Source organism: Pogona vitticeps, chromosome 6, assembly GCF_051106095.1.
Source record: "Pogona vitticeps strain Pit_001003342236 chromosome 6, PviZW2.1, whole genome shotgun sequence".
NCBI lineage: Eukaryota > Metazoa > Chordata > Lepidosauria > Squamata > Agamidae > Pogona > Pogona vitticeps.
Genome location: NC_135788.1, coordinates 75,139,700 through 75,158,882, shown reverse-complemented (window position 1 = coordinate 75,158,882; position 19,183 = coordinate 75,139,700). Strand labels below are relative to the sequence as shown.

Below are 19,183 nucleotides of genomic sequence, written 5' to 3'. Positions count from 1 at the left end.
GGAAGTGAGAGCTGGACCATGAAGAAAGCTGACCGCCGAAGAATTGATGCTTTTGAATTGTGGTGCTGGAGGAGACTCTTGAGAGTCCCCTGGACTGCAAGGAGAACAAACCTATCAATTCTAAAGGAAATCAACCCTGAGTGTTCACTGGAAGGACAGATCCTGAAGCTGAGGCTCCAGTACTTTGGCCATCTCATGAGAAGAGAAGACTCCTTGGAAAAGACCTTGATGCTAGGAAAGTGTGACGGCAAGAGGAGAAGGGGACGACAGAGGATGAGATGGCTGGACAGTGTCTGCGAAGCAACCAACATGAATCTGACCCAACTCCGGGAGGCAGTGGAAGATAGGAGGGCCTGGCGTGCTCTGGTCCATGAGGTCACAAAGAGTCGGACACGACTAAACGACGATGATATTTTCTTTCACACAGTGTCAAAGCATACAGAAAGTGCCATGACAGCAAATGTACATAACATCTCTTCTGAGAGATAACTAAAGTAACTTCTGTCCCCACTTTTATACCTGAGAGCTTCTTGACTTTTCCAGAGGATCTTCCAAACAGGCATCAAGTTCTTTCAACCATTATTGAAGATGAAAAACAATTTCTTCCCTCTCCTCTCACTCAGCTGAAATCATTTTCCTAATTAGCTCATTGCCAGGGAATAAGTCAGCTTGGCTTTGAAGATAGTTCCGACACCAATAAGCTACAGGTATTTCTTCCTAATTACTGGTGGGCATTATCTCCCCCCCCCCCATTGCTCAGCCAGCTGGTTCCAGGCATAGACTACAAAGCCTAAATTTTTCAAAAGAGCACCATGATCTCTCCATTTCCCACTCTCTTGACATCCCATACAGACCTGTGTGCTCTTGTATCCTGGGGTTCACTCAGTGATTTTTTCCCCGTTCCCTTCATCCTGGCACCAGGCGGGTAAGCAGAACAGTAAGCTGGTGGTTGCTGCTACCCCCTTTAGAAAAAGTTTTTTTTTTTCAGAGTGAGAGTGGATTGCCCTGCTTCAGCTGCCTTCACAGGACTAGATTGGTTGAAACTAGAATAAGAAACAGAAGCCATAAATAGTTATCTCATGGACTGCAGAAAATATTCCTGCTTACATGAAACAGAAATTTAAAAAGCATAGAACTTTTATGTAAGAGTCAGTGTCTCTTCCCCAAATGTCTTTGATTGTGGAGGCCGAGCTGAACTCTTTCCTTTCATTAGAGGAAATGGGAGGAAACCTTTTCTCGGTTTCCCCTCTTCATGATATTCATGCCATTGCCTCTTCTTCTTTCTTCTCACCTCTATTTTGGTTTTTTGTTGTTGTTGTTGTTTTGCCTGCCAAACTCACCTCAAGTCAATGTATTCGCGAAGGCTTTCACAGCCAGGATCTAATGGTGGTTGTGAGTTTTCTGGGCTCTTTGGCCATGTTTTGAAGGTTGTTCTTCCTAACGTTTCACCAGTCTCTGTGGCCGGCATCTTCAGAGGACACAGAGGAGTGCTGTCCTCTGAAGATGCCGGCCACAGAGACTGGCAAAACGTTAGGAAGAACAACCTTCAGAATACGGCCAAAGAGCCAGAAAAACCCACAACAATCACTTCAAGTCCTTCATTTCCCTAGCCTCCTGGTTTTCTCTCCTATTTGTTTAGGTTCCTCTGTTTAGTGTCTGAATTTCTTCCTCCATTCTATAGGTCTTCTTCAAAAGCCTACCTATGGGGCAGGTCCCTCCCTAGCAATCTGTTCAAATGAGATGCATGCCTCCACCTTCACCCACCAATTACCTCTGGTTCCCACAAATGTCTCAGGACCCTTTGGAGCCCCTGAGGCATCTCAAAGTATTAAAATGGTGGGAGGGAGAAAACCAGCATTTTGACCACATCAATTTAAGATGTCTTTATTTTTAAATACAGTTTGAGGGCTCTGAGTGGTGGTGGCAGCGGCTGTAGCTATCATATTGCTGAGTGGGGTTAATAAACTGATTAGGAAGGCAGATGTGTTGTAAAAATTAGCTATCTTGATAAATCTGGCCTCTAATGCTACCATGATTATTCCTACCACTACACTAGAGGGCAGGGAAAAGGGATTGCTCTGGCCTTTAGGAACTGCTTTTGAAATCTGGTGTGTGCAGATTGGTGTGACAAAAATATGAGACTGTGAAAGCTGCTAGACCAGTGGTAAATTACCCCAAATGGGGTAAAATTGAAAATCCTGGGGGTAATGAGGACGCAACCCTAACCCCCTTCCCTCCTCCTCCTCTTCTGCCCGGAGGGGTCTCCGGTTGCCCAATTGCCCCCTTCCCACCCCCTTCTCCGGCCTGGCTGCAACCGAGCCACCTGCTGCTCTTCAACAGCCTCCCAGAAGCCACCTGCTGGCAGAGAAAGGGAGCCGCCCCCCCCCCCCCACAGGGCCAAGAACTGAGCGCGGCCCCGCCAGGTGGTGGCAGAGGAGGAGGAGGCAGCCTGGGTGTGGGCAGCCCCGGCGCAGTAGGCAGCTTTCAACTGACCACGTGTGACCGAGATCCTTCCTTTCAAATCAAGGGGGTAATGTCGGCGTATATACATTTTTTAGGGGGTAAAAGGTAAAAAAGTTCCCTGATCCCTGTGCTAGACTGATGTCACTTGCCAGGTGCACCCCAATTAATTTTCCTCCTCCTTCTAGGTCCTTATCCCTTGTGGGTTTTGCCCTGCCTCCTCTTGCATGGTTATAAGAATTATAAGAATTAATCATCTATATGGTGTATAGAAGCAGCAGATACAGGTATAGGTATAATGTGCTAGGTCAACAAGTAGGGAAGGGGAAGGAAACACTGGAGATTAATAAGTAGGCAAGGGTGGAAGACCAACAGCTTGTGTGTGTCTTTAAAAATATATATTTTAAATAAATAAAAAGAGTTGTTATGTGGGAACTTACAATATTGTATCTATAGTATGGCAAAAGGCAAACCCAAGACCCCTGGCCTAATTTAATTTTACAATCACCTATAGCAAGAGGCAGCGGATGCCAGGCCAACATGCAGGGAGGGTGATCACAGTCCAGAACTCTCCTGTTTATACTTCGGGCAGTGACGTCTCCCTTGATTTATGTAAGTAAAGAGTTTCTTCTCGATGCAGGTTGTTTGGCCTCCTTTTGCTGGTGGGCGCGATCCAGGGGCGGGCGGGCGGCCGGGGGGGGGGCGGCCTCCGTCTGTGCGTGTCATGTGTTGCTCTTGTTCCGGCGAGATTCTTGCGGTGCGGTGGGTGTGTTTGTCCCGGGCAGTCACATGGAAACGCCGCGCTCGCGGCCACAGCGACCTCCTCCCCTCCCCAAACTTTGGCTCTTAACCAGCAAGGCTTGCGTGAAGGCGATCTAGCCTGTGTGTTGGGTTTGGGATAGAGCGAGCCCGCCTGCACAGCGACAAGGTAATTGGATCGGCGGCTTTTGGCTTATCGGGACCTATTGTACTACTGTACTCCCGGAGCTTAGTTTCTGAGACAGGTGCTGCGGCTCAACCATTCCTCTGAAATCCAGTGTAATGGAGGCTGGAAGTTGTACTTACTTGACAGCCTGAATTTATGCACGCTCCCTCCAGTCGAAGCAGGGTCAACTCACTGTATCAGGCAACAATAAAGAAGACAAAAACTTGGTGGCACCATAAAGACTAACTGCTATATTTTAATGTGAGCTTTCGTGGACAAGACCACTTTTTCAGACTGTCCACGATTTCTTCACGAAGGTCACATTAAAATATAGCAGTTGGTCTTTAAGGTGCTACAACGTTTCTGTCTTCATTTTTCTTTTGTTTTTTTTGCGGGATATTCCCAAGGCTATTTTTTCACTTACTCTATAGTGCTGCAGTCAGAATCAAAAGGCACTTATTTATTTAAAACATTTCCACCCCGCCTTTCTCCTTCAAAAGGACCCAAAACGGCTCACCTTATTCAATGACAATGTTTAAAGCAACAGCCAATATGTTTGCAAACGCTAAAAAGGATCAAACAAAATACCATAGTAAAAGATAAAGGCAAAGAGAAGCAACAGAAGAACACATTGAACGCCCTAAGGCACAAAGAACCCCGTTTAAGAACCCCACTCAGGCAGCCAGTAATTAAGGGAAAGCTGTACTTTGGAGAGAAAGATCTTCGCCTTTTTGCGGGAGGATCCGCCTGTGCGCAGGTGTTCATGTATCCCCACATTGTGGTTGCCTTTGAAGCCGGATTCCGGGGTACTCCTAGCTCGAATTTAAGCTCTGTTCTCTCAGTGTTGTTGTACCGTCTTGTATTTTCTGACCAACTGCCTGGTGCTGTGCCTGTGAGGAAATTGCCGTCTGTGTGTGGTGACTCACCTGCCCATCGGGGCAGCTGCCGCTGGGCCTTTCGCCTTGTGTTAGACCCCCCCCGCCCCCCACCATCTCGGTTGGCCTCGGAAAGAAAATACCTGCTGCGAGCATAAATATTGCATGGTTCCCCTCGTGCCCACCCTTCCTCCGTCTGGGGAAACCAAGCCGAGGCTCGCTCAGTGTCAAAGATATCCCCGCGGGTATTGCGGCCCTGAAGCTGGGAGGCGAGCGGGAGAGGCTGCCCCTGCCTGTGCCTCCCTCTCCGGCGGGCGGCGACGGCAGGGGGCTGCCTTCCCATTTGCTCGCTGGGTGCCAGGCAGCGGCCAGCAAAGTAGCGCTCCCGACTTGGTGCTGCGTCTCCCTTCAGCTTCCGCTCGGATCCGGGAGGGTGCGATGGCTCGGCCAGAGGGACCCCTCGGCTGCTGCGAGTGAAGTGTGACAGAAGGAGAGAGAGAGAGAGAGAGAGAGACAGAGAGAAGAATCGCCTCAGCCGCCACAGCAACCGCGTTTGGGTTTAGTCTTTGGCGCCTCGTTTCTTCCCCGCTCCTTTGGGCGCCTTTCCGGGCCACTGGCAGCGGGAGTTCGAGCGAACTGCGGCTTCACGGAGCAGGCAGAGAAAGCGCCGCCGCCGCCACCTGCCTCCGCGCCATCCATGGAGACCGCCGCGCTTCAGGCGGCCGATTGCAATCCCCCCGGCGGGTAAGAAAGGACGGCGGGGCGGGACGGGGGGGGGAAGAGACGCCTAGGAGGGGGCTTTTAATCTGGGGTGCTTTGGCGGTTGTCATGGAGGAGAAGAGAAGGAAGAGGTGAGGTGGTGCGGAGGTTCGTGCTGCTTTTGCTAATCTCCTTCCCGACTTGCTCTGAGGGGACGGCAACGCCTCCTTGCCGCCCTTTCTGCCGGCCGCGGCGTCTCAGGCAGTCAGAGCGCGCCTTGTTGTTTTGCGCTTTCTAAGCGTCCCGGGCAACTTTCCCGCTTTAACAAGCTCAGCCTCGGCTTTCGAAAACCCGCCGCGCCTCTCAAAAGGACCGGGCGGGCAAAGAAAGTCGCGGTTGGTTCGCTTTGGGCGACCGCCAGGAAAGCGCGGGCCTTGCGTCCCTTTCGGAGCGGCCACCGCCGTTAATGGTCCCTTCACAGACCAAAACACAAAAACCCCACGGAGGGTGTGTGTGTGTGTGTGTGTCACCTTCTGTAGTGGCGGGAGCGCCTCTGGGCGCGCTTCAACCCGAGGGCTCGGAGGAGCAGTCCCGGGGCTTTCGCCCTCCTCCTCCTCCCCGCGTTTTCAGCTGTCGCCGGGGCAGGGGCGGGTGCTGGAACCCGGCAAGCAGCTGAAAGGGAGAGGGCGGAGGTGGAAGGCGAGCCGGGGGTGACTGGTGGCAGGCAGCGAAAGGGCAGCCTCGGCTACGCGGTTGCCAAGAGAAGGCTCCGGCAGCAGGCGGGGCCTCGGGTGACAGGTGGAGGCGGCGGCGGCAAAGGCGAGGCAGCTGTGCCTGGGCTGGAAGCAGCCGCCGCCGCCGCCGCCGCCGCCTTTCGGGCCTCTCTTAAAAGGGGGCGACGACAGTGGGATGCTGCCCTGGGATGGAGATGAGGAAGTAAAGCGGCCGAGCGTTTGAGAAAGCGAGAGGTGAGGAGGCACTTCGGGCTGCGCCTACTTAAGTTCCCCCCCTTTTTTTCTTTTTGGTGGAATCGGCGGCGCTTTTAACAGCTGCGCGGCAGGTGAAAATGGGGCAGGTGAAGTGTTCCCTGGCCTGCCGGAGGGGCAAAGTGGGGGTGGAGGGGCGGGCAGGCCCGAGGAGTGGGGGGGGGGGCTTCCTGCTGTCTGCGCTGCTGTTCAAGATGGAGCCTCTACTGCTCAACATTCCCAACATTAGGGGCTCGGAGTCATTAACTTTTTAGTAATAGTGGAGGATAGCTGTACTCCTCTCAGACTGTCCACGATTTCTTCACGAAGGTGGAAATATCGGGCAAATTCATTGGTCCAATGAATTTGCTCTTTGATCGTAATTGAACTGTAGTTTTTCAAAGAACCAGTGAGGCAATGTCATAATTGGTATTTAACAAATAATGTACAGAGCAAACAAACACTTAGTGATTAGGACAATACTTTAAGTTAGTTTATCCCTTGTATTAGTAATTAGCAGGTGCAAACCGGTTGCAGAAAACGGATATTTGATTGTCTTCATTTTAAATCGGGGAAGGGGAGGCTGGATAGTATGGGGAAAATTCACAATCTCTTCGTCTGTGCCTCTGTAGGCTTTAAAGATTCAACCCCAGTTTCAAGGTTTCCCCGTGGAGAAGTTCATCACATTTAACCAGATGTGGTTACATACATATGGGTCCACAAAAGTTTACCCTTTAAGGTCTGTGTTCTGTGAAGGATACACAGAAAAAACTATGAGTTCAGAAAAGGGACATGATTTCAGGAAATCAGAATATTAATCAAATAAGTGGTCCTTGTTTAGACCGGTAAAGTCTATAGTTTTTGTCTTTATTTACTTTTCAGAAGACATGATTTGGAAGTTGCAAGTGTTATGATACTCTTTTTCTAAGAAAGGATCTTCTATTTATAATAAACAGTATGAGTGAGAAAGATAATTATTTTTGGTGAAACATGCCAGTGTTGAGCCCTTGAGATTTCACATTGTAACTGAATTCTAAAATTGTAAAGTGTGAAAATGAAGGAAGTATTGGAGTTTTCAAATCTCCATTGAAGAGTGCAAAGAAAATAATGAAATTTCCATACCTCCAAGGATCATCATAATCAAATGCCATCAAATCAGTTCTGACTTATGGCAGTCCTTTTCAGAGTTTTCCAGGTAGAGAATACTCAGAAGTGGTTTACTGTTCCCTTCTTCTGGGGGTGCCTTGGGATGGTGTAATTCCCAACCTGCAACCAGATACCTAAACCACTGGGCTCACAGGGAAAAGAAACAAATGAAGTTTCAGATTCTGAAATAGAACAGAATATATTGAGGCTGTATTTTAAGTACTTTCATATGGGAGCCTCATATGAGAACCACTACTGTATTAAACACACTGATTCAATAGGTCTCTTAAATGTGTCACAATGCCATTTTTGTTACAATCACAATTGTCTGTTAGTCTACCACAGACATCTCTCTCTCAAAATTCAGTTGAACATAGTAATTTACTTCTGACACAGGATAGCTCTGCAGATTAAACTGCTGAGAATCCATTACTTGTAGAATAGCTAGTTAGTATTATGCAACTTCTAATTTCTTTGCTTGCACTGGACATTCACTATACTATTTTTTGATACAGGGACGATTTCTGTCCTAACCCTCTGACTTTGTTTTTGATTTTGTTGTTTTAAAAACTGTTCTTTTGTTACGGAGTTGAGTTTGATGCAGAATTCTGAGTTATAAGTTACATTTATTATTGGGTGAATATTTTAGGAAGCTAAGTAACTTCAATAAATAGTGTGGGTTATAGGTAATAATTACTTTGTTTTATTCTTTAAAGTTAATTATTTTCAAAATAGCTTTGATTTATGTAACAAATAATGAATAAAAACAAATATGTTTCGTAATCCAGAGATTAAACTGTTTATCTTGGTTCAAACTTTTTCCATACATAGTTTTAATTTAGGATTAATATTAAAGTGCAATACTTTTCTTCCAAAATGGTTATTTGGCAAGTGTGGATGGTGTTACAGAAAATATATTCTGAATATGTTTTATATGCATTGTCTCTGACACATTTTTGGTATCACCTGGCAGGACAAAATTCCAAATAGAGTAGTCCTAGAACAAGCTAGAATTTTTAGCATGTATACATTACTGAAACAGCGTCTCCTATTTTGAAGAGACACTTGTTCAGTAGGCTGAGGCAAAGAGGCAGTCCCAAAACCAGCAAAATCAGGGAGCTGGGCAGGGGACAGATTGTATTTGCCTTCAGTGTGGAAGGGATTGTCACTCTCGAATTGGCCTTCTCAGCCACACTAGACACTGTTCCATGTCCTCTATTCAGAGCATGTTACCATAATCTCTCAAGACTGAAGGATGTCTACTACTGTTCTGAATACTGTACATTTGTGGCGTTTATCCCGTGGCCCCTGCTTGTTTCACCAAACACAGAGGTCATGAAGGTATCTCGACACGCCCTCTGCCACACTGCCACCAGTTGATCTCTTTATCAACTTATTTCTTATGAAAGACTAAGGTCAATCCAGTACTGACTTTTAACAGGAACAGGTTTATTGACTACACGTGGTTTCAGGAATAAATCTTAAGCACATACTTAAAGTTCCACACAGCTTCATCATTTTACTTTAATCTCTTCTATATTAATTAACACTGGGCACGCTCTGACTAATCACTGCCTAATCACTCCTTAAACACTCTCTGCCTCCAAACCCTAAACTGTCCTCCTCTCTCTGGCTCTCTGACTGAACTCTCCCAGGCCCTGCCTCTTCAGCAGCTTCTTTGGCTGCGCCTCACAACCCTATTACCATACAACTTATGAATAATGCATAACTTCTGATGTGTAACTTAGGGTGGATGCCACAACATTATTTAATATTTAAAATGAAGCTGAACATTGGTACAGTATTTACCTATATTTTGAATTATAGTCATAGAAGTAGATTTACTACTGTCAGTTATTAATTTTCTTTGCAACAGTAACTTACTGAAAAGCTTGGTACAATGGGTGAGGTCAGATAGGCATTTAACACGCTTTTTGGTCTGCTTCAAGAATGGGTTGGTTTGATCTTTTTTTCAGCAATCACATAATGTAATCACAGGAAGGAACCAAATTATTCCTGGAGTGTTCCTACTGAACTTTACTGGCCCCTGTTAAAAAGGTAAAGGTTCCCCTTGACATTTTTAGTCCAGTCATGTCCGACTCTAGGGGGCAGTGCTCATCCCATTTTCAAGCCATAGAGCCAGCGCTTGTCCGAAGACAGTTTCCATTGCCACGTGGCCCACGTGACTAGGGAATGCTGTTCTACCTTCCCACCGAGGTGGTCCCTATTTACCTACTCGCATTTGCATGCTTTTGAACTGCTAGATTGGTGAGGAGCGATGGGAGCTCACTCCATCATGTGGATTCGATCTTACCACTGCTGGTCTTCTGACCCTGCAGCACAGGCTTCTGCAATTTAGCCCACAGTGCACTATGTTCTTGTTAGGAGTTTCTTATACTGTATTTTGATACAGGTAGGATCACTCTGTTTTGTTTCCCGTGTGTGTGTGTGTGTGTGTGAGATCACTGGAAAAACAAAATCGAAAAATCACTTTGAATTTAAGAGCCACTTCAGGATACTGGCAAATTAAATACTTCCTTGACTCTGGGAAGGGCTGAGAAAGTGGAAAAAAGAAGAAGAAGAAGTGTATTAGGGCAGCATGTAAGTGCTTGCATCACTTTTTTTAAAAAGACATATCGAAAACGTTCTCCCAGAAGCAGGAAGAGACCGGTCAGAGCAATGAGGGTTTTTTGTTTGTTTGCTCTTTTCCTAAAAGTCTGGTGGAGAATCTGTCTGCAGCTGAATCAGGCAGGCTCTCAACTGGACCTTTTCTTCTCTTTTTTTAAAAAATCACTTGCTTGGATCCTCCACAGGGTCAAGGAAGTATTTATTTTTTTAAAATCCTGAAGTGGCTCTTAAGCCACTTCACAATAGTGGCAAATTGAGAGCAGGTGGCTCCAGAACAAGTCGGGCCCCTTGAGGTCTGTATGCCCTTTGCATGTGAGGATTGAACCAAATGGCCTACAGGACCTCCTAATTAACCCTGTTTAGCTCAATTTAGCCTGCTTCTTTGAGACCATATAACTAGTCCTATGTTTTTAAAATGGTATAAGAGAATGTCTAACTGATGTGCTTCTTATTTATGAAAGAATAAATCCCAAATAACTGCCTGGAACTTACTTCTGAATATATATGTTTAGAACTGCACTGTAAGATATTAAGGAAATAAAAAGAACCTAATGTAAGCAAAAAAAATTATAGTGAACTTAGTAGCAAGGATTATCAGAGTTGTATCTTGAATTAGTTCTTACTGGGGTGCTGGTACCATTTCCAAATGCATACTGGAGTAGGTGAAACTGATGTGATGAGAATTTATATACAGTATTTAATGTCCCAGACTTTGGGGACTACGGACAGATGTTTTGTGTATTAACATCTAATTGTAACACTAATGGAGGCTGCAGGATTGCATTCTAACTTTATGCAGCCTTTAAATGTTTTATTTCTATACTGCTTTTCTTGCAACATGGAGAACTTGCTATGAAAACAAACAAAGGTTATAAAAGTACATACTACTTATGGGATTTGCCATCTTTTTGGAAGATGTGATACAAACTCCTTAGCCTCATCTCGTTTTCTTTGTCCTTCCTCAAAGAAAGTAGGGTCTTTAATATTCTCTAATAAGGTGGATGGGAATTTTCTAATATTTCTGTCAATTTCTTCAGGAGCTTTTTCATATCAGCTGTGATGGGCTGCCGCAGGAGTGTTAGAACTCCTGAGGGGCAGGGACTGGATATTCCCTTGGCCCTAAAAGGATGGAAATTACAGAGAAATACCAGTTCCATTTCTGCTGTTTAAAGCTGGGACCCCATTCTGCAAAGGACTACAGAGACACTGTGTTTTCCTTTGTGTGCTAAGTCAAATAAAGTTAAGTAATGTTGTAAGCCGCCTAGAGTGGTCGAAATGACTAGATAGGAGGGGTATAAATACAATAAATAATAATAATAATAATCACCAGAACTTGCTGCCTTATTATGGGTGCAGCAGCCGGGGCCACTCACAAAGCTGCAAACTAAAGGGGTACTCTTTCCACATCATCATCTATATCATTTACAAAGATATTGAATAATGTCCAATTTAGGATAGAACCCTGTACCACTCCACTTCTCACTCTCTTCCAGGATTATGATGAATCATTGGTCAACACTCTTTGGGTGGACTGTCAACCAGTTACAAATCCACCTAACATCACTTAGCCCACACATTCTCAGCTTGGCCACAAGGATATCATGAGGGACCTTGCCAAAAGCGTTGAGAGCAAGTTGTACTATATTCACAGTATTGCTCTTATCTACCAGTCTTGTGACTCTATAAAATAAAAGATTAGTCTGGCATGCCTTCTTTTTCAGAAATCTATGCTGAGTTTCCCAAATTGTAGCATCCTTTACTAAATACCTGCAGATTGACTTTTTAATTATCTGTTCTAGAACTTCTTCTTCTTCTTCTTTTTTTTTTTTTGATATTGAGGACTGGTTGGTAGTTGTCTGGATCAACAATTGCTTGTCTCTAGTCTTCAAGGGCCTCATCTGTTCTCAAAGAATTTTGAAAGATTATAGAGAGAGACCTGAGATTATATATGCAAGCTCCTTTCGTACCTTTAGATGGAGTTCATCTAGCCATGGAAACTTAAATTCATCTCTTTCTCTGTCTTGAGCAGCAGCCTCCTTATTTCCTCCTTTATTTTGCTTTTTCCAGGTTGAGTATGGTTAATTTTAAATTTTAAATTTTCTGATAAACCTAAAGCAAAGTAGGAGTTCTAAAGTTTTGCCATCTCTCTCTCTTGTCCTTAGCAGTCTCTATCCTCTCCATCAAGTGAACCATTTCCTTGTTCTTTCTTTTGCTTTTAACATAGCTGAAAAACCCTTATTATTTTTTTATCTCTCTTGCAAGTTCATTTTAAGCTTAGGTTTCCTAACTTTCTCTCTACAAATAATGAATACCTTTTTGTATCCATCCACCCTGGTTTCTTTAGATGTCTCCCATATTTCATACTCATTATAATTGATTGTGGTTGTACTTTCAGCATCTCACTCTTTAAAAATTCACATCTATCATGGACTCCTTTTCTCTGAGTATTTTTGATCATAGCCGGGTAGGTGGGGCTATTCAGCCTTGGAAGGCAGCCCATCTAGGAGAAGGAAAACTCCGATTTCAAACCTCCACTGCCTTGTGGCTATATCCACTGATGGAAAAGGCTTCAGGAGTTAACCTTGAGGCAAAATCCAGAGCCAGAGTCACAGAAGCAGTTTGTGTCGTTCTGGCAACTCTTGCGACATGGTTGGAACCAGTTGTATTGGCTCTTGTCTTTTCATTGGACTATTTCAGCAATGTGGAGAAGGGGGATTTGCTGCTTGGGTAACAGCCTATCCTCCATATTATTTTACCCAGGCTTCATGCTCTGGAGAGGACATTCCAGCTTCGCATACAGCGTCGAAGCAAAATAAAGGAGCTGGACAGGGGACAGATTGTATTTGTCTTCAGTGTGGAAGGGATTGTCACTCTTGAATTGGCCTTCTCAGCCATACTAGATGCTTTTCCATGTCCTCCATACAAGACACGTTACCATAGTATCTCAAGACTGAAGGATGCCTGCACTCTGATCATAAAACCTCATCCAGTAGTTCTTTGAGCTTAATGAATCAGCTTAACTAATGTCTAGAGTGTGTGTTATACTATTCTCAGCTTTCCCTTTCTCAGTATAACTCTTAAGAGAGCATGGTCAATTCCACCCAAAGTTACCTCTGTTTCCACCTCATTGACCAATTTCTCTCTGTTATCTAGAGTGGCTGATCCCTTTGTTGCTTCCTATACCTTCTAGAAGATGACATCAGCAAAGGAAATGAAGAATTGGTTGGGCTTTGCATTCTTGGTGGAGCTGGCTTGCCTTTTCCTTGGGGTAGCTGAGATGTCTCATTACTTCCATGTCCTCTTTGAATGTTTGGCAATTTGATCTAGGAGGACATCATCCAAATCTTCAGGCTAACCAAGAGATCTGTAGCAGACCCTCACTATGACATCAGTATTATTTCTCTCTCCTTTGATTGTTCTCCAAAATCCTCCCCACCAGTCTATGTTCCAACTCACGTATCACCTCACAGCTGTGCACACCTTTACATACTGTGTTACTCCTCTATGCATCTCACTTAGATTGTTCCTTTTGATTGTTTTTTCAGTCACTACATTCTGGTTAAAAGTCGCATCCCACCAGGATTCAGTAATGCCTGTTAAGATGTAGAACAAACTTCCAAAGTGTATAGTTACTTACTATGTTTGATTTTTCAAATACTTTCCATTGATGCCAGATCAGATGAACCACACAGTGAGTGAAAGTGTAATTATTGATGACAGCAAAGATGACTGAGTTCAAGGTGAAGACTTTGAACTAAAATAGATGTAACCTCAGAGAATCACATTGTTTCTACTACATACTTGTCTTTGCCACCCAAATTTCCATTAGGGGAAAATTTCATGGATGTGTATTAACTTCCTTTTTCCATTCTGACAACATATATATTTTGGTTCTTATTTTAGGCGGTGTCTTTCCCAAACTTTTTAAGATACTATCACATGACTGCTAAATTAACCGGAGTGTTGGCAATGAATTCTACAATATACTTAGTTTTCAATTTACTTTTTAAAAAGCAAAAATTAAGAGATAACAACTTTCTGTATTTTTAACTGTAGAAAGTGGATGAGGCCACGCTCTCCCATGCCTTTTATATTGGAACACTGAGTATTACTTAAGGCTAGATCTAAACAGCCCCTTGCCATAGACAAAGGATGAGCATGTGCCCTCCGGACCATCAAATCTGCAGCTGAGTCTGGACTGTCAGTTGCATTTTATTTTATCATGGATGGTGGGGCAATGTCTTCCATTGTACCCAAGGGTAGTAGATTAAATTGAGGTATACAATGCAGGTGCATTGCATATACTGTTCTGTCTTACAACAAAGTGGAATGGCTGTCCCCATGCCTCTGTCATCTGTCATCTCAGGCAGTCTATGCTTAATAAGTAGGTCCAGCCCTGGTGCTACCTGTTTTCTCCATGGACATGTGGCTTGTGGCATTGCCTGTAATCTTCCCCCTGCCTTCATAGACCTCATAGAGCTGATACTGAATTTCTAATCTTGACTATCTGACTTTAGTGGGGATTTGCTTCTTTTTACGGCTTAATTCAGAAAGTAGTAGCATGGAGATGTTATTTGCATTTCTTTCATTGGTTTATGTGAAATATTTTATAAATGTCTGTGTTGATAATTACATAAATTAGTATTGACTTGAAAATTCTGATTTTTCTCAATTGAATGGAGAGATTACAATGAATGACGCACATGTTGAAAATGAATACTGTAGATTTTTTTACTCCATATTTCTGTTAGCAAGTTCACCATTCCAAAGGCTAGTCTACACTTTTCAGATTCATAAACTAAAGACTGTAAACTAAATAATAATGGCAGAAACAATGGAATTTCCATTTATTGAATTCTTTCTGTTGTTGTGTGTTGTCATTTATAAAATTAATGCTGTGCTTGTTCTATTGAACAAGCTTAACTGAATGGTGTAGTGTAGAAAAGTGATGCTATAAGATGTTGCATGGCATTGTTCTTTTGAAAGAGAATGCCAGTCAGTTTCAAACAAATCACAGGCACAGACAGCTGAAATATCACATTTTATTTTAGTTTGTGTCACTTTTGTCAAAATTTAGACCATGTAGCTTTTTACTCTTTAAGTGTCCACTGGACCTTTTTTTAACTTTTGGACCCTTAATTAACCATTGTTAATTGATATGTACAAATTTGTGCAGCCTAAGGATGCAGTTATGATCCACGGAGAGCCAAAAGCCATCAATGTGTGCTGAATCCTTGTGCTTCTTGGCTCATAAAAGCACCTGTGGCATCAGTGGGGGACTGAGTGAATGATAAGGGAGGTGGAGGGCATCTCTGTGCAATAAGGAAGCATTCCAGCCTGTATAGAAGAGATTCTGGTAAGATTGTGATTTTAATAAAGGAAATCTTCCTTGAACCCCACAAGTTACCTGGAGAACAGAAACTTCATGTTACAACAGTTTCACTGGCTACTATATGGCCTGGATCCAAACTATCTGAATGACTCTCTTTTCTGGATCTTGAGATATGAGCCAGGTCAGCTTTCTTTTGGTCCTTCCACTCTTATAGTCACATTTGGTGATGGCATAAGAGAGGGCCTTCTCAGTGGCTACTTCCAGACTGGAATTCTGTCCCATGGGAGGCTCAACAGGATCCTCTCTGATCTCCTTCCGCCAGCAAGCAAAGACATTTTTATTAAGTCAGGCCTTTGGTTACTAGCTACCTATGGTGGAGGAATCATTTAAAGCAGAGGTTATTAACCTTGGGTAACCAAGGTGTTCTTGGACTGCAATTCCCAGAAGCCTTCACCACTACTTATGCTGGTTGGGGCTTCTGGGATTTGCAGTCCAAGAACACCTGGGTTACCCAAGGTTAAGAACCTCTGCTTTAAATGATTCCTCCACCATAGCTAGCTAGTAACCAAAGGCCTGATTTAAAGGATGAGTTTTGCATCTTCTCTTTTTCTCTCACTGTCCTTTTAAATGGTTTTAATTCAATGTTTTTTTTAAAATAACTTGCGTAACTGTTTGAAATTGCTTTTAAAAATACTGTAATAGACCACTTCTTAACTCTGTTTTAATTAATGCTGTAAGCTGCATTAGGTCTTGCGTTGAGAAAAAGGAAAGATATAAATATGTAAGTTAAGTTGTGGGAGGGAGGCTGTTTCCTCCCGAACAACCTGATACTGTATATAGTTGCAGAGACTTCTAAAGTCAACTTTTTTTACTTGTTTTCTTTTAACACTATGAATTTGCTGTTGAGGTCCAGCAGATGACTTTAAAGAGATATAATTAGTTTCAAAATGACTCCAATTTGAAATGAAACATTGTTTTGATGTTGCATTAAAAACATTATTGGTATATATTGTTGCTGAATCTATGTGAAGTTTGTGGGGCTTTAAGCTTTAATCTGTAAACCGCCCATAGTAGTGCTTGTGCTAAAGGGGTGGTATATAATGCAAACAAGCAAATAAATAAATACTAAGTTAATTTTATTAAACAGTAATACCATTTGGTTCATCATGGCATGGACCTGGGGAAAAAGACAGCACCCGCTGAATAGGTATTTCTCATTGTGTTTTTTAGAAGCCTTTCAGGAGAAAACAGAAATAAAAGCAAACTCTGTCTTAAAATATATGTAATATACTGTATTAGGCTATTTAGGGAATAATGGATCTAATTTACTGCATTAGCCTTAAAGGATTAGACAGGAGCAACTCTGAAAAATTCACCTTTCTGTAGTGCCGTTAATGTACAGTACTTTTCTTTTGTTGCTTAGAGAGTTATTTGCTTTTTCCCCTTTCTCCCAAATCTGTAAGTTCTAGCACCAGAACAGAAACTTTTTCAGTTTGAGGGCCAGATTCATTATCAGAGGAGTTCTCATTTCACTGATCTGCAAAGTCAAAAGCAACAGTCACCCTGCCAAAATAGTTTTACCTTTTTTTTAGCCAGAATAGCATAGGAAAATACATACAAAAGTTAAGGTAACTACAGAACAATGATATCATGGGAAGTAGTCCGTGACCCACTCAAGTCAAGGAGAATCTCATTCTGCCTCAGCTGAGCTTTTCTCCCTTGTTCTAACTCTTTAGTACTTTCCAAAGTTGTATTCAGTGGCCTACTGGTTAAGTGCTACATAACACAGATGGAAAGGATCTAAACATTCTAAAGTCAATTGGCAAAAATGCAGACAAAAATCAGTCACTTATAAAATTAAAATTTCTATCAAAGGGCTATTTCTTGTTCCCTTTGTCTCAAAGAGCAATGGACCATCCGCAAACCTATCTCATGTACTCTGCCAATTTTCAAACAACTTCATGAAGTCATTTTCTAAATATACACCCGTCAACACCTATGTACGTTTCATTGATTCTCAGGATCTACTCTGGTTTTGACTTATTATTGTATTTCAACCTTTGTCTCTTTCCAATTTCTCGTTATACTGGTGGAATGCACTTTGTTCCCCATGCCCTTCACATAAGAATGCAGCTGTGACCTGTTAAATAATGTGTTTATAAAATCTATTCTATATAAATTAGATACAGATGTTTATTTATGTAGTATTTATGATGTCACATATTGGAAACTTCTAAAAAATAGCTTTTGGATATTTGGGTAGAAAGTACTAATCTTTTTACTACCAAAGGGTAGCGTTAGTATTTTTGCCTCCTGAAACACAGAAGTAAACCCCACCCAGTTTTGTCTCCTTAATAAAGTGTTCTTAAGTTAGCTGTAGTGATTTTGAAAAGCAGTGTCATTCCTTGCCCTCCAGTGGCTGAGAGCAACGTTTTTAGCAGCAGAAAGTATGTGAGCCATGCCTACTAGGAGACCAGTTTAAAAGGTGCCGTATGTGCAGAACCTATTTAAACATCGTCCTTGTGGAAGGAAAAAATAGCAGATTTGTTTGTTCTGATTGCCATAAAAAGTTGTTCACTATGAAATCATTGCTTTATTTCCATTCAGTATAGGAAACTGTATGTGGGAAGCAGGGAGAGAAAATACGACAAGCAATATTCACCTCAACAACTGTGATACAGAGAGTTCTCATGTATGTAGGTTAGAGATGGGCATGAACTACTGGTTTGGTGTGGTTTGTTTCCCAGGTCCCACCATATGTTAGCTTAAATTTATATTAGAGATGGGCACAAACCACTGGTTCAGTGTTGCGGTGTGCTGTTTCCTGTCTGAACATCTGATCTGCAGTTCGGCGCCCCCCCTCTGGCAGGTGTCCCTCAGCAGCAGTGCCCTGCCCCACCTGCTATGGGTACCCTGGAAGGGCCAGGGTGCTGAACCCCAGGTCAGCTGTTTGTTTATTTGTTTATTTGTTTATTTGTTTATTTGTTTGTTTATTTATTTATTTATTTATTTATTTATTTATTTATTTATTTATTGGATTTCTATCCCGCCCATTTAGACCAAAGGTCTACTGTTCGGATGGGGAACAGTGCACCGCATCATTGAACCAGCGTTTTGTGCCCATCTCTAATATAAATTTAAGCTAACATATGGTGGGACCTGGATCTGGGTCTCACCTCTGCATTGTGTATACAGTTTGAAGAGGCTTGCACATATATATATAGCTCATCTTCTTAGCCTTGTTCTGTATGATTGGTACTTCCCAGTTCTTTTTTGAGAGGTAGTGTTTTATGTGGACTGTGTCTACATTATTGGAGGCTTTCTTTCCATTGTGTACTTAATATATATATATATATATATATATTTAATTAAAAAAATAAGTAACGAAACAACTTATACTACAATGCCAGACCCAGTCAGGTAATAACAAGATTAAGCAAAATCTTAATCTGACTGATGTCCAATGGTCTTAAGTACTTAAAATGTGTACTTCCAAAGATGAAGTTAGTTAATTGTGGGACTGGACTATGTCTTGTCTGTACTCATGTATCGAATCCATGGGTTTGTCAAAAAGAATTTGTCGTTTTAATTTGTGTGTCTTAATATTTTTAATTTATTTATTAGCTTATCCATGCAGGTTAGCTGACGGATTCTTCAAACCAAAAAGTAGTTTTGGTAATACTTAAAAACTTATATTTATGAGTGATTTTTAAAATGGCCATTGTGAAAACTGTCAGTTCTTTTTGTACTGGTCCCTTTGTTTTCAATGAATAACAGATAGCAGTGCCAAAGCCTCACATTTCCATACATCTTGATGTGTCATGTTCAATTCAATATTTTTTACTTCTCCCTAAAACTTTCTGTTTTGGGACATTATATGTGTGTGTTTAATATTGTTTATTCCTCCCCATAGACTCTACAGCACTTCAGTAAAAGTCTATAAACAAACTTGGATAACTTTACATTTGTGCATTGCCTTTAGGGATACCAAGCTGGTTCCAAAAGTTAGGGAGGACCAAATTTGGTTTCTGTTTGCAGTTGAAAGCAACATTTGCAAGTTGATTCTGCAGGATAGTCTGAAATTAGTGAAGTTGTACGTTGTTTTGGCCAACTGCATAATTACAGTGATGTGGCAGTTCTGGAATTTTCCCCA

The 19,183-nt window shown here is 42.5% G+C and overlaps 1 protein-coding gene across 12 annotated transcripts in view; it reads left to right on the top strand.

The window, feature by feature from the left end:
- The first annotated feature begins 3,291 nt into the window (after positions 1-3,291).
- The window catches only part of COBL (cordon-bleu WH2 repeat protein), a 187,648-nt gene continuing 171,756 nt past the window's right edge, over positions 3,292-19,183 (top strand). For 7 of the 12 annotated variants that reach the window (XM_073003890.2, XM_078377593.1, XM_020806211.3 and 4 more), the window contains exon 1: positions 4,807-5,004. In XM_073003890.2, coding sequence (XP_072859991.2) covers positions 4,958-5,004 — 47 coding nt within the window. In that variant the 5' untranslated portion in view covers positions 4,807-4,957. Of the gene's footprint in view, positions 3,389-4,806; positions 5,005-5,799; positions 5,928-19,183 lie in introns of those variants that run through there. The other 5 variants (XM_078377597.1, XM_078377594.1, XM_020806212.3 and 2 more) reach the window with 3 other exon arrangements.